The sequence below is a fragment of the Zeus faber genome (assembly GCF_960531495.2).
Source record: "Zeus faber genome assembly, chromosome: 2".
NCBI classification, from domain to species: Eukaryota; Metazoa; Chordata; class Actinopteri; order Zeiformes; family Zeidae; genus Zeus; species Zeus faber.
The window spans coordinates 46,955,974-46,971,472 of NC_137189.1; the positions used below are offsets into that span (position 1 = coordinate 46,955,974).

Below are 15,499 nucleotides of genomic sequence, written 5' to 3' on the forward strand. Positions count from 1 at the left end.
TGTGTGTGCGTGTTTGTGTGTGCGTGTGTGTGTGCGTGTGTGTGTGTGTGTGTGTGTGTGTGTGTGTGCGTGTGCGTGTTTGTGTGTGCGTGTGTGTGTGTGCGTGTGTGTGTGTGTGTGTGTGTGTGCAGAGTCCTTGAACACGCAGCTCCACTGAACCCTCCTCGTACATCCGTCGCCCTCTCCCCCGCTTCCCTGTCCTCGGTGCGGCCGCGTCTCGGCAGCTCTTCCCCTGCTTCAGTGGAGGACGCTTGGGACGTTTTCTCCATCGAGCCCTGTTTGTTGGTGACTTCACCGTTCCTTTGTCCGCCCCCTCACACCAGAGCTGCTGACGTCACCTTCCAGAACTAAAACTCCTATCTGGTCGTTCCTTATCGCTGACTCACTGCAGATTAGATTGTCCGGTGAAAAGGGGGGGGGGGGGGAAGTACAATCAATAAGAAAGGATCAAAAGTGAAGGTAATTCGGGAGCGTTAAACTCCACGCGCTGCGAGGGGATCGGGGGGGGGGCTGCACTTCACCGTACGACAACGCAGCTGACGGATTACGCCGCGACGCAAACAACCCCCCGCCCCGACGGCGAGCAAACACCCTTCCGTGCGAGCTCTGCGGCCAATTATCGTCGAATCGCCGCCTTGTGTGCGTTTCGATAAGCGCCGCCGCCTTCGCCCGGGGGGGTCAGGCAAAAAAAAAAAACATGCGCGGATGCGGATAAGACTCCAGATCTGGAAAATAACACAGGAAACGCCTTTTAACGCCGGCGTCAATATTTAACCTTTCGCCATAAATGTGTACGCTTGCGACGCCCCTCCCCCCCGCCCGCCACATTCCTGCCTTGCAGTTAATTGGGTTTTAACAGCTGGGGCGTTTGCAGAGGGGCTGGAGGAACCTTCATTAGCTTGATAAACGCGGAAACACATGGCGCGCCTTTGAATGGCGAGGGGCATGAAGAGAAGTTGTAATTACTGTGCGGCCGCATGTAAGAAAGGGGGCCCGGCGTCGAGAGGCCTCGTTCACACTGCGCCATTGTCCCCGTGCTTATTCCTGTCCTCCGCCGGGCTCTTCATCTGATCGCCATCCGGCAAACAGCTGACGCCAAAGAGGTTGAAGAGGGAGCCGGGCTGTTTGGCCCGGGGCTTAGCGCCGCCCGAGGACCCCGCGCCGCCGGCCCCAATAAATAGCCGCTTCCACCCCACGCCGGGGCCACAGAAGGAGTCCTGGGAGCCGAAGGGTCTGCGTGCGCTCTGGGGTCTCTGGCGACGCTGGCGTTTTGTGGTGGTTTTTTTTCCGGTGTTTTTCGGGACGTGTCCTCAAGGCTTCGCAACCTGCTCGAGAATGGTACGTCGTCGGGACCGTTGCCGCTTTGGGGCTTGTTTTCTGTTTTAGTTTTTTCTGTTTCTGGCGTTCGCGTGTTGTCATTTTCCGCCTGTGTGTCTCGCGTCTTTTGCATCTTTACGTGAAGGAAAATGGATCTTCACGATCCTGACCTATCCACCCCCCTCTCTCTCTCTCTCTCTCTCCCTTCTTCCACTTCCTTATCTCCTGTGTCCTGGTGTGTGGCCCTCTCGCTGACCCCTTGCAGAACCCGGCGTCCTGGAGAGACATGGACGACGCCCACTCCACTCCCTCCGTGGGCACCCCGGGCCCGTCCAGCGGGGGACACGTGTCCCAGAGTGGAGACAACACCAGCGAACTCGGTAAGGGACCCCCGCCCCCTCGCCTCCCGCCGTCCTCCTCCATATCAAAGGTTTGACTTGTCGGTGACCCTCTTAGCGCCGGGGGCCCCCGGCCCCGCGGAACCTGCCCTGGTGTGTTTTTTGGGAAGGGAGGGCTGAGCTTTTTTTTTTTTTTTTTTTTTCGAAAGGTCTTCCTGTTATCTCATCTCTTCATTTCACCCCTAATTGTGTTGATAAAGAGGAAGATATCAGGTCTGTTAAAGAAGCGTTAGTAAGCAGGTCAGCTGACAGTCGTTGTTTCAGGTTGCCTGACGTTGGACTGCTGCCTTTGAGCAAGTCAGTACATTTGTACATTTGTCTCTCATTAGTGTTCATGCATTTGTGTAATTATATCTTGGGCTGAGCCATCTTAATGTCTTTCTCACAACTTTAGTCCAAAAACGCCATAAGTCGGTAGTTAACGAAATTTTTTTGACACGTTTTTGTCGATTTTACGGCAAAACGAGCTGTGCACTCCGTTTCCCTGTGCGGAGTCAGCCCCAGCGTCGCGGAGCGCCGTGCGCCATCCCTGCGGCGCTCCTCGCGGTGCTCCGCCGCCGCCGCCCTTCATGCGATTCCGATGTGCTAATTGGAGGCTATAAGGGTTTTATGGCTTGTTTTTTGTTTTTCTTCCCGACGGTGGCAGTAAAAATAGAATGGCCTTTAAAGACACTTCCCAGCCTCTCCCCATCAGGCGTCAATGAGCAGGGCACGGAGGGGAACAATAGGAGGATGCTTTGCAAGACAAGAGAAACTGCCGGGATTAAGGAACGGCGAGAGGGCAGATTAAGGCTTTTTCGCCTTTGATTTTACAACCGCGTCCCTTCCGGAAATTCGGTAACTCGGCGTCACTCGGAAAAATCGAACTCCTCACGAGGCGCGGTGCGGCCCCCCGGGCGCGGCGGCCGGTGGGAAGGAAAAAGACGGGGTGTGAATGGCCCTTTTCCTTTAACCTGTTTTCTTTTTGAAACAACAGAGTTGGCAAAACAGAGGCCTTTGCCCTTTTGACCCGGGGAGAGAATGCATAGAGGACGGCGGGGGCAGGGCCGCTCGGGGTGGGGTGGGGCCAGAGCAGAATGCGCCCCCCCCCCCAGGGCTGGAAGGACAGAGAACTTTATGTATGAGGAACAAAGGGAAGAAGGGGGGTCAGGATGATCAGAGCCCCCGGTTGCAGGGCCAGGGTTGGTGGCAGGCGACCTGCTGCTTCTCCCTGGGCTTCAGTCACTTGTTTTCAGACCATTCTCATTCTAGAGCAAGGGTAAAAATCAAGCGTGGAAGTTCAATGGGCGGGGCTCACTCAGTGGCGTGTTAATCTCGTTTGGCGCCCTCAAGACGGCTCCCTTTGATTTGACACGAGGGCGTCGGGGAAAAGCTGATTTTTTTTTTTTTTCGGAAGCGGACCAAATTCAGTCCCATTCAAGTGAAGTTTACTTATTTACAATAATATTTGGCTTTGGTTGAAGTTGTTCGCCCTCGAAACAAGTGCTGCCATAGGCTTCCGCCGAGTGACGCCTTCTCCAGGGGCAACAGCAACAGAGCCGCCTGCTCCTCTGGCATCGAACCAAGCCATATTTCCATGACAAACGTGGTCAAACATTCGGTGAGCTGCCCTTTGAAATGTCACCGCCAAATGTTGAAGCAACGAGGAGTGAGAAAAGGTGAGACTTTTCATTCAGGTTCAGACTCTGGTTGCTCACGGCGCGGAAAAGTGGGTTTTCACTTGTCAAACCGAGGACTTGGCTTGGAGGTTGCCGACGGCTTCCAAAGCGGCTTCTGCCGTTGCTAATATTTGAGGCCGTAAGCCGAGGCGCCGTCTGAAATTACGCCGAACGCCGCGCCAGAACAAGCTTAAATTCCAGTAAAGCGACGGTTGTCGCTGAGTCCGGCTCGTATGTCTGGACAGGGGCCCATCCTTTGGCATCTCTTGACTCTTGAGATGTTAGGACTCCAGTGACAGCAGCAAGAACGAATCGTTTCATTTCACACCAGAGTTTGTGACGGCGAGTAAAGGATAGCGGCACAAGAGCGGGCTTCCAAATTCAGGAGGGAGGTTTTTTTTCTGCCTCCGAGCCGCCCCTGTGGTCTCGACTCCAGCGGGAACGTCATCGGCCTCCGTGCGACGGAGCCGCGGGGAGAGTGGTTTTTCTTTTGGCCTCGGCTAACCACGGTTAGGCCGCGTGGCGCGGGGGGTGTCTGGCGGTTTGGGGGGCTGTGTGAGAGACCCTCCACCTTCCACCCGGGGAGCCGAGCCCGCAGCCTCATAGTCCCGGGATCGGGCCTTGTAAGCTGTGTGATATGCAGAGGAGGAACCTCTTTGATAGCCTGGCTCCGCCCCCGGGGAGGCCGCCGTTTACCACAGCTAAAGAGTTCCGGGCTATTCAAGGAATGTTTGGATGTGGCTGTGGAACCAGGAGGTCGGTGGGTGGATGGAGGGGAGGGGGCTCGGAATGGCCGTCACAAAGACAGAAATAAAACAAAGGGGTGGGAGGGACTTGGAGGGTTCCTGCGCAGAGGGCTGGAATGCCGAGCACAGGATGGAGGCGCATATTTCTGTCACATCCAACGCCTGGACAACACCAGGGGGAAGGAATGCGCGCCGCCAGAGGTGGTGACATGCCAATGACATCACAGCTCATTGACACCACGGCCTAATGTCTCCGTGGCATCTGGCGGGCTAATAAGAGAGAGAGAGATACGGTAGAGAGGAGGAAAATGGCTGTAAAACAAAGACCAGAGAGAAATTGCAGAAGGAAAAGAGAGAAAGAGAGAGAGAGAGAGAGAGAATGAGAGAATGAGAGATATTCTCATTTTGTGATATGCAAATGTGTGGAGAAAGATAATTAATCACAGGCGACATAACCTGAAGTCTGTAACAAAATGAGTTCTAAAATATTAGAGGAAGTAATATCGTTCCATATCGTTCACCACCATGAACCTTAATATATGAGCGAATGTTTTGATATGCACTGGTATCATGTAAAATTCCCTGTGATTACAGTGGTAATAAATTCATTACAATGGTAATATATCCTTCAATATCACCGAGCCCCGGGTACGGATTGAGACAGCGCGCCGGTTGCCGGGTAAGATTCGGCATTTCTTCCGCTTCGCGAGTCAGAACTTCCAGCCGACGGGAAAAATAAAATGGCGCCCGGGGATCAATTCTTCATTCGGTCCCGATCAGCCTCCGAAAAAAAAGGGAGGATTCCAGATGTCTTGGCGACATTCCAGGCAGCTCCATTTAGAGCGGCGCATCGTGCCTAATTAGGGGCGGGGCCTGGGGGTGTCACTCCTGATGGATCGCGGCCCCGCTGAGCTCATTAGGCAGGCCGGGCTGGCCCTGCCTCACCGATGCGGCCCCGCGGACACGGCGATCAGTCCGGCGCCGCGTGACGCCGCCCGGCCCCCGCTCGGGTTTCCACCCACCGAGGAAACCGGAGGGTTGTCAAGCGAGAACAAGAAGGATGGAAAGCAAAGGGTGGAGGGAAGGAGGGAGGGAGGGAGGGAGGGGGCGAGAGATGGAGCGGGACTCTTCTTCATATCTTCGGGTGCTGTTTTTTTTTTTTTATCTCGAGAGCCCCGGGGCGATACTCTAGCCTTCCCCGAGGCGCCCCCCCTCCCCCACCGCCCCAGTGTCTGCACACGCGACACGGAGCGGGGCGGCGGCGGGCGGGGGCGGATGGGTGGGTGGAGGCCATGGGAGCGCTCCACGGCTCTGACTTTGAGAGTGCATCGTCACACTGGTTAGATTGGCTGAGTTGCCAGGGAACAGTCAGAAGCGATTAGCGTAGCGGAGGCTCTGCCCCGCGGCCTTCCCCTCTGTGGAGCAGAAGAAAGAGGGATGAGGAGAAGAGAGGAGGTGGGTCGGAGTGGGGGGTACGCGGGGAGAGGGAGAGAGAGGGAGGGAGGGAGGGAGAGAGAGAGAGAGAGAGAGGGGCGAGCCTGCCATCCTCGGATATAATTAGGCTGTGAGAGAGTCCCTGCTTCTTTCTTTCTTTCTTTCTTTCTTTCTTTCTTTCTTTCTTTCTTTGTCCCTTCGGTTTCCTTTTACATGTTAATTCCGCCTTTGTTGCCGTTGTTGACAAACAGTTGATGTAACATCTCGCGCACGGGAGTTAGTGTTTCATTTACACAGCGATGAATTGATTCCAGTGTGGGGTTGTCTTTTCATAACTGCTTTTTAACGAGGCCATTTAATCAACGCTGTGGAGGCCTAACACCACCTTTCCCTTGAGTTCTGTGAGGTGTACATTTAAAATGACCACACCCTTAAAAAGCCCTCGTTTGAGCTATATATCCTCATATCCTCAATCCTAATTTATTTTTATTAGGTCCACCCATTAAAACATTGAGTGGATGATTATGAATATTAAAAATAATTATGTTAATAAAAATAATTGTGCAGAAGTGTATTGCATACGCCCTGACCCTGACTTCTCCCATATACGCAAAGTGACCTTATAGAATACAGACTGAGGACACCATCAGCGCACGGTGAAGCATTATGGGTCGGGGACAGGGACAGCGCCAACCTTTGGATCTGTCCTTGACTCGGAGCTGGACACCATCCGTCAAAACTCCCGCCACCCCCACCCCAGCCGACCCCCCGAAAAGGCACCCTAAAAAAAAAACAAGAAAAAAAAAAAAACCTGGAGCACGTCCTTTTTAATGTCAGTATTCATTAGCTGAAATATTTATGCATGAATATCGCGCATATAGGAGCGTTTGATTGATGCGTCTCCAAAAACAAAAAGACACGCCAGGCCAAATCTTAAGAAAAGTAGGCTTCCTGTCCCGCCTCAGGGGGGAGGAGTCTCTCAGATGCATTATTCACATGCCCTCCAGGCAGGCTTTCAAGGGTTCTCTGCCCCGGGGCCAAGAAAAATAACCACCACTGTTAAAAGTAAATCATCGCGGCTGATGCACAATTAATGGCGGAGAGAGTGGAGAGAGTGACGGAGGGAGGGAGAGAGTGAGAGAGAGAGAGAGAGAGAAGTGGAGGGGGGAGGGTTTAGAGCGAGGAAGGCGGAAGCCTCAGCTTACAGGCAGCCCTCCCGGCTTGGTCAGCAGCCCCGGCACCCCACGGTCATCCAACAGCGGGGTGCGGAGGTGTGTGTGCTGGTTGGATGGGGTTTGGATATGTTTGAACGGGGTTTGGATGTGTTTGAATAGGGTTTGGATGGGTGGGATGGGGTTTGGATGGTGTTTGGACAGAGTTTGGACGTGGTTGATGTGGCTGGATGGAGTTCTGTTGGGTTTCCATGGGGTTGGAACGAGGTTGGGATGGTGTTTGGATGGGCTTTAGATGGTGTTCTGATGGAATTGGATGGGGTTTGGATGGTGTTGGATGAGGTTTGGATGGGTGGAATGGGGCTTGGATGGTGTTTGGATGAGGTTTGGATGGGTGGAATGGGGCTTGGATGGTGTTTGGATGCGGTTGATGTTGTTGGATAGGGTTGGGATGGTTTCGCATGAGGTTGGGATGAGGCTGGATGGTGTGGGATGGGGTTGGGATTGGGTTGGATGGTGTTTGGATGGGGTTGGATGGGGATTGGGTGGTATTGGGATGAGGCTGAATGGTGTTCGATGGGGTTGGGATGGGGTTGGATGAGGTTTGAATAGGGTTGGGATGGGGCCGGATGAGTTTGGGTTGGGGTTGGGAAGTGGTTGGATGGGGTTGGGATGGGGTTTCGATGTGGTTTGCATGCGGCTGGGATGAGGCTGGACGGTGTTGGATGGCGCTGGGCGGGTTTGGGTGGGGTTGTGCGCTAATGGCCGAGGAGGACCCTCTGCGTGACGCTGTGTAGCAGACAATCCGACACAGACGTCACGGCGGGGGAGGGCGCGAGGGTCAGTGAACACATGAGGGGGTGGTGTCAAGGGTGGAGGCAGGGGGAGGAGGGTGCCATCCCCTCATCCCATCATCATCCCATCATCAGGAAGCTGAGGCGGTGCCCCAGTTTCACGTTCCAACAAGGGTGATGCTTCAGTCGCAGCATCACCCTCATCTTTGCATCTTTGTTTGTTTGCGTGTTGTTGTTTTGTCATAGTTTCCGTGTTTTTCCTCCATTTTATTTTATTTTCTTCCCCCCCGATGAGAAAATCACCGTCCCCCCCCCGTTCCCCCCAGTTCCAAGCGGCCGTGCAAATCACAACGCAGAGCGGAGCATCCAGCGCAACCGCGGCGGGAGCCTTCATTACTTCCTGTCAGGCGGCGCGCTGCGCTCGCAGTCATTACCTCATGTCAAACGTGAGCCTCCGATTGAATTAATAGCTCCCTCCTGCTTTTTATCTTTTTATTTTTTTATTATTTACTGATTATCGAGGCGACCCCCCCCCCCCCCGCGGCAAAGTCCTCTTCATTATCCCGCGGCCGGCGAGTGCGACGGAGGTGAAGGGAAGGCTCTAGTGTCGCACAGAAACGCCCCACGCCCCCCGCCCCTCGCCGACGCCGCCGCCGCCCAGCAGCTCCGACAGCGGGGCCAAAGCGCCGCCTGCGAGCGCGTCTTCTCACCCGCCCTGTGTCTCCCCCTCTCGCCTCACCGCAGGAGACGGCCTGGACAACAGCCTGGCGTCACCGGGCACGGGGGACGAGGACGACCAGGACAAGAAGAGGCAGAAGAAGCGAGGCATCTTCCCCAAAGTGGCCACAAATATAATGAGGGCATGGCTCTTCCAACACCTCACGGTAAGATCCCCCCAACCCCGACCCCCAGACCCATCAACGTTTTCTCTTTCACAGCATTCAGGCGTCCTGCACGTCCGCCAGGGTTAAAAAAAAAAAAAAAAAAAGGGTTTGGCTTCTCGAAGATCGGCCTGTATAATGTTTGGGGAGCGGAGGCGAGGATGTTTTCCGACACAGGCCACTCCATCATGTCACGGTTGTTTGAAACGATGCCCTTTTTACTCAGGAATGAGCTGAGAACGGTTGGCCCCCCCCCCGCCCCACCCCCAAAAGAATCTCCGGACTAAGTTCTTTGTTCCACTGTAAGTGAATAGAGAGAGAGATAAAAAAAAAAAATTTCAATGTGCTTTCCTGAAGAAAAAAAAAACCAAAAAAAAAAACCCAAGAAAACCCAGTCGCGGCGGTTTCACAAAAAAAAAAAAAGACGACGACTGAAGCCCTGTGCTGAGACCCTTGTGAGACGGAGGGTTTTACCTTTCATCTGCGGCCCCAAAAGACACCGCCCCGGTTGCCTCCTCTCCCCTCCCTCAGATGTGTCCTCACCCCCTTGTGCTGGTTTTGGTTTGTGAAAGAGCCACACAGGTCCCGCGCGGGGAGCGATCCGCTCCTGCAAAGCGCCGCCTTAAGATTTACTAACTGGAGGGAAAGCAGGATAATTGAATTATCCCCTCTGTGTTCCCCCATCCTCCTTCAGGGCTAATTTGTTAAGCAGAAGTGTTTGCAGCGGCAGGATGTGCCTGTGAAAAGTGTGTGAGAGGACTTTGGCCCCTGAAAGGCCCCATTGCAACACCCAAGCGATCAAGCATTCATCGGCCGCGCCGGGCGTGAAAGGAGCTGGATGAGGTTTTGTCCGGCGTCGCGGCGCAGTTTGGTGTGAGGCCCTCGCGGCGGGAGGGGAGGGGGGGCGGTTAGTCTTGGAGGTTGAGGGGAGCCTCCCCTTCCCCCACCCCCCTCCACCCCCACCCGGCTAGCTATGTAGCCTTCTGCTTTTGTGGCCTATTGGGAAACCTCCCCGTAACATGCCCTTCTGGGGACGCTATAGAGCGTACATCTGGGGCGGGCCTTTGATTCATTATATTATTCATTATGGGCCCATTAGCCTGGTTATAACTGTTGGTTTCCGTGCCAACCCCTTGCATTGTCGTTTGGGGGGGGTGGGGGGGGGGGGGGGGTCGGTGCCCTGTAGTTCAGCTTCTGCGGCACAGAATTACCGAATGTTTTGCCACTTTGCTCCGTTCAGATTGGCCGAGGGCGCGACCGGAGGCCTCCTCGTGAACCCCCCGAAGATGCCGCCGCCCGCGGGCTCCGTTTAGAAGTTAGCCTCGTTTTGGTTGAATTGTCTCGTCCAAATTGTACTTGTCTGGGCTGAAACCGAGCTAGGTTTTTTTTTGTTTTTTTTACATTTTTCGATAAATGTATGTGTTGACGACAGTTATCTTCTTAAATTGGAAAAAGAAAAGAAAAGAAAAGATCAATCCACGCTGGTGACATTTGGCTCCAGATAGTAACAGACTGTGTAGATTTTGGGAGGGACAGCAGATAGTTTTGGGGTCTGGTGTGGGGGCTGATTGCAGGGCGGAGCTTGGAGTCATCCGTCACCCAACTGTCAGACGCCAAGCGGGGAGGATGACCAGAGCGCTACGGTGGCTGCTACAGGCCACAATAGGCTTTGTGGAAAAGATGCGTATGTGTGTGTGTGTGTGTGTGTGTGTGTGTGTGTGTGAAAGAGAGAGAGAGAGAGAGAGAGAGAGAGAGAGAGAGAGTGCATGTAGGTGTGTGAGAGTGTATTTTTATGTTATATATGTGTGTGTGTGTGTGTGTGTATGTGTGAGTGTGTGTGAGTGTGTGTGTGTGTGTGTGTGTGTGTGTGTGTGTGTGTGTGTGTGTGTGTGTGTGTGTGTGTGTGTGCGTGTGTGTGTGTGTCTGTGAGCGTGCACACACTTGCATGTGTGAATGAGGGCGTGCGTGAGGGTGTGTGCATTAATTCACCCAACCCACGCATCCGCGTGTGTGGTGTGTGCAAGTGTGCGTATGCATGCGTGTGTGTATGTGTGTGTGCGTGTGTGCGTGTGCGTGTACGTGTGTACACTTGCACGTGTGAATGAGTGTGTGTGTGCATTCATTGACCCGACCCACGCATCCGTGTGTGTGTGTGTGTGTGTGTGTGTGTGTGTGTGTGTGTGTGCGTGCGTGCGCTGTCCCTTTAAGGCAGTTTGAAAATGAAGTGCTTGGAAGCTCATCCTTCACCGATGACCACAGGAGGTGGCTGCGGCCATGACAGGAGCAAAATGGGGGAGCGCCCACGACCCCTCTCCCGGTGCACGGGTCACCTCTGACTGCCATCTGCCACCCTCCTCCCTCTGTCCCCCAGCCAGCGGAGACACCAGGGCCAGGGGGACATGGGACTGGCCTTATTTGGGGCCCGGACAAAAGCCGCCATTGTGCGCCTTTGTGTCCGACCCGATCATTTGTCAAGCAATGTCAAATAATGTCAAATACTGTCACACAATGCCACGCGCTTTCAGCCGGGAGTGATCCGGGGGCCGATCGCGGTCGGTCTCGCGTTTTCTTTTCTTTTTTTTTTTCGGGGTGAGGGCGGCGGTTATTTCGCTGTTGCTCACACACACACACACACACACACACACACACACACACACACACACACACACACACACACACAGGCCGGAGGAGTCGACTTGTGCGCACGTTTCCGGGGCCGCTTGTTCACTGAATGTGACTGAACTTCCCGAGTTTCCCTCCAAGTCCAGCAGCAGTCAAGCCTGAAGGCTCGGACGGCCCCTCGGCACAGGGCGGCAAAATGAGAACAAGCTGTTTTAAACAAAATAAAAAAAAATAGATAAAGAGTTCCTGACGTGTATTTTTGTCCCCTTGCAGCACCCGTACCCTTCTGAGGAACAGAAAAAGCAGCTCGCACAAGACACGGGACTAACCATCCTCCAAGTCAACAACTGGTGAGTTCCCTGAGAGTGACCCTCTCACCGTCTGCCGTCGAGGTGGATCTCATCCACTGTTTACGCACACACACGCACACACACACACACACACGCACGCACGCACACACACACACTCCGGCCTCATCCCCTAAAACTGCTGATGTGTTTGTTCTCCCTCTCGTTGGCTGGTGTTTCCGTCCGTCCTTAGAAAGCACTTTGGGACGAACCTGTCCCGCTGAAAGCACTTTCTTGAACGCGTCTGACTTGAGCTGACCTGACTTGCAGGAGAGTTCCTACTTCCTGCCTTCCAGACATGCTTGGTGTGTGTGTGTGTGTGTGTGTGTGTGTGTGTGTGTGTGTGTGTGTGTGTGTGTGTGTGTGTGTGTGTTGGGGGGGGGTTTGCAGCACTAGTCTGGGGAGGTGTCTGTTGTACACGCGGCAATCCATCTCGGGCGTCCGGGACACTCCAAAACATTAAAGGGGAGATCGCCCTCCTCTTCTCCACACCCCCCCAGTACACTCATCTTACACGTATGACATGATGGATTAAAGCACGTTTAGGGCCGTGAACCCCACCCCTCCCAACCCCATCACCCCATCTACACAGGGCTTAGCCGTCGGGGGGGAGGAGGTGGCGGGACGCGAGCGGGATGAATGACACGATCGCAGGAGCCAGGGAGAGGCGATCCAGATTTGCCCCGCACGAGGACGCGGCGTCTCGCTTTTTTTTTGTTTTTTTTTCACTCAGGGCTTACACCGGGCACCGGATTAATTGAGATGACACCGGCCCCCGACGCCCGTAATCCTTGTAAACCCCCCCCCCCAAAAAAAGCTCCGCGACGTAGGGCCTATCGCTCTTCCGACGGATCCCGATGACAAAGCCGTGCACCTCTAATCCGAGGGGAGACTTAACCGAGCAGCGCCAGGGTTTAGTCACGGCTGCTGTCAGCGCGGTTCCGACCAAAAAAAAAAAAGGCCACAGAATGCGGCTCGCCGTCCGCTCGGGGGCGGGGGGAAAAAAGAAAAAAAAAAAAAAAAAAAAGAGGAAGAAAAGAAAAATCGGCAAAACGCTTAGTCTCATCTCACCCCGGGGGCTCGGAGGCTAAACCGAAATCAATAGATTTTTTTTTTTTTTTTTTAGGAGATGTGTCTTTCGCCCCCTTATACCGCAGATTATGTCAGTTGGAATCAACTCGATTATTGCCCCTAATCCCCCGGAGGACACGGACGGCGATTAGGATGCCGAAAAAAAAGATGTAATTGCTCAACGTTTTGACTGTCTTTTTTTTTTTTTTTCGAAAGAGAATCAAACCCTTTTTAAGACGTCGAGGTTTTTAATCACTTGGCTGGCGCCGTGCGCTCTCACCCAGTCGAAAGTCAAGAAAGAGACGGGAGACGGCGGGAAGCGATGCTGCGTTCGGCGGGAACTGGGAAAACTGGAAACCGTGTCGGTGGCCTGTGTTGGTAAACTGCCCCCTCCCAATAAGCCAAGGCACCAATCAACATTTCTTACTGCGCGCCCCCCCCCCCCCCCAAATCAAAACACTCCAGAACCGAGCATCTCATCTCATCTCCTCATGATTGGTTCTCCAAAACGGAAGCGTCTCCCGCGCGGGCTTCACATCGACTCATCTTTGTGTGTGTTTTTTTTTTTTTTACTGCGCTCCCTCAGGTTCATCAACGCCAGGAGGAGAATAGTGCAGCCCATGATAGACCAGTCCAACAGAGCAGGTAAAACTGCACTTTTATTTTTTATTTTTTACACTGACTATGCTGCTGGAGGTTATTGAAGGCAAATGAATCTGAGCTGAAACCACTGTTTGCTTTTAACGCATCACAAATACACTTTCATCTCGCTGATTCATGCATCCTGTCCCGCGGGATGAAAGGAAGGAGGGAGGACATGTTTAAAAAAAAAAGTCCAAATTTAGTGCCAGCGGAGATTTTGAGACGACTTGGTCTGGTCTGGAAATGTGGATTGTGTAAACACGACGCAGGAAAGCAATTCGAGTTCATGTGATTTCTTTCGTCGGTAACCATAGAAACGTGTGTGTGTGTGTGTGTGTGTGTGTGTCTCCCCGCCCAGTGAGTCAGGGCTCCGCCTACAGCCCAGACGGACAGCCAATGGCGGGCTTCGTCCTGGACGGCCAGCAGCACATGGGACTCCGACCCGGAGGTAGGCCACACCCCCTTCCTTTTTGACCAACTCTGCGTGATGTCATTTCCTGTCCGGTTTGACCTTGCGCTCGATGTCTGCGGACGTTTTGGGGAGGGGAACACAAGCCAAGGCATTTATACCGTAGACGTTATACACGGACACCGCGTCGGCTGCGTCGGCCATTGGAACGATTTCATTTTCGAGGGGGTTTGTGATCTACGGGGCGGAGGAAAAAAAGTTTGGAAATTTTTTTTTTTTCCACTCCAGGTAGATCCTAAACCCCTGAATGTAGAAAACACTCATTGAAATGGGCTGAGAAATGTAAAAGTTATTGTGTTTGTTATCCAGATAAACTGCGGCTCTGCCCCCGTTGACTTGTATTTGTTCACGGGTCCTGCCCGTTCCAATATGGCGGCGACGCAGACGTAGGAGGCCCATGCGGCGTCTATGTGCATATGTCTATGATTTATAATGTGTATATACGTACTTTATGATTGTGGCTTCTAAATAAATCTAGCAAATACACAAATAATTATAATGATGTATTTTCTGCAGCATAAACATGTCTCTACCCTTGAACCCATCGTGGAAGTACCTCAGGTTCTACGCACAGCCTTCACCGTTATGTCAGCATCGCAATTATGCCAGCCCATGTTTTTAGATTCTCCCAAATCGTATTCCACCCAAATATCGGGGGGAATTTTTGCGAGAAACAGAACATTTTCCTCACGTAGGTCAAGGCAAAATGAACCGTCCACCCAATTGTAACGATCCGGTTTCCTTGTTTTCTTTTTGGTGGTGGTGGTTTATTATTACTCACTATCAAACGCTGTGCACCACAGTCACAGCCAGCGACAAACATCATTATGAACAATAAGTAACGTGAGGGATTTATTTTATCGTTTGATATCCATAACGAACCTAGAGCATCAAGGCGAACGTAGGACATTAATTAATAAAATAGCACTGCCGTTTTTTTGGGCGGCAATTAATCTCGCGCCGGTGACAGCCCTGGCAGCGAGCGGCGTGTCATGGATCGCGCTGCGTTGCCGACGCACTGTGTAAAGCGCTGTAGGAGGCCGCTCCATATGGCGTCCGCCGAAACGCGCGACGGAAACGCTGCCGTGTCGAACATGTTTCCCTCAATAATTAAAATTGAACTGTGTGTGTTGTGTGTGTGTGTGTGTGTGTGTGTGTGTGTGTGTGTGTGTGTGTGTTGTGCGTGGCAGGGCCCATGGGGGGAATGGGCATGAACATGGGCATGGACGGGCAGTGGCACTACATGTAAATCCACTCCGCCGAGGCCAAGCCTGACAAACTGTAGGCCGAGGTAAGTGGAGCGCTCCCTCCCTCCCCTCACGAGACATCCCATCCCTTCATCTTCACTTCCTGCGCATCCCCTCTCTCTCTCTCTCTCTCGCTCTCCCTCTCTCGCTCTCTCTTTATCCACTATTCCGGTTCCGGTGTTCCTCTCCGTTGCTTCGTTCTCCGTTCTTTCTCTACCTCCATCGCTGTGTTCATTTCCATTATTGTGCTATTTCTCTCTCTCTCTCTCGCTCTCTCTCTCTCTCTCTCGCCCCCTCTCTCTATTTCCCCATTCCTCCACTCTGCCTCCTTTTCTCACGGCCCCTTCTCTTCCTCCAATCAACGCCCGTATTTTTCTTTCCTTCCTCTCACATTTGTAATGACTCGATCCCCCTCTCTCTCTCTCTCTCTCTCTCTCTCTCTCCCTCCCTCTCTATTTTCCCTTTGTCATCACTTCCTTTTTCACCCTCCATCACTGCCCTGCACCTCTCTCCCTTACCGCTCCCCCATTTTCCAACCATCCCTCTCGACGCTCCCCGCCTTTTTTTTTCCTCTGCGAGTGTGTGGCGCGCGGGGCGTGGAGCGTAGGGGTTCCAATCTGATTAGGAACCCTGGTGATACTTCTGCGGCGCCCCCCCCCCCCACCCCATCCCGGCTCCTATCAGCTCCCCAACACTGCTGA

The 15,499-nt window shown here is 53.3% G+C and overlaps 1 protein-coding gene across 1 annotated transcript in view; it reads left to right on the forward strand.

Annotated features, from left to right (window-relative positions):
• The window catches only part of meis2b (Meis homeobox 2b), a gene marked incomplete at its 3' end in the record, with an annotated part of 19,654 nt that extends 4,854 nt beyond the window's left edge, over positions 1 to 14,800 (forward strand). The window contains exons 6-11 of the mRNA XM_080019936.1: positions 1,583 to 1,697; positions 8,264 to 8,403; positions 11,296 to 11,372; positions 13,027 to 13,085; positions 13,441 to 13,530; positions 14,742 to 14,800. Of these exons, the coding sequence (XP_079876062.1) occupies positions 1,583 to 1,697; positions 8,264 to 8,403; positions 11,296 to 11,372; positions 13,027 to 13,085; positions 13,441 to 13,530; positions 14,742 to 14,800 (540 nt within the window). The remainder of the gene's footprint in view (positions 1 to 1,582; positions 1,698 to 8,263; positions 8,404 to 11,295; positions 11,373 to 13,026; positions 13,086 to 13,440; positions 13,531 to 14,741) is intronic.
• Between the last annotated feature and the right edge of the window lie 699 nt (positions 14,801 to 15,499).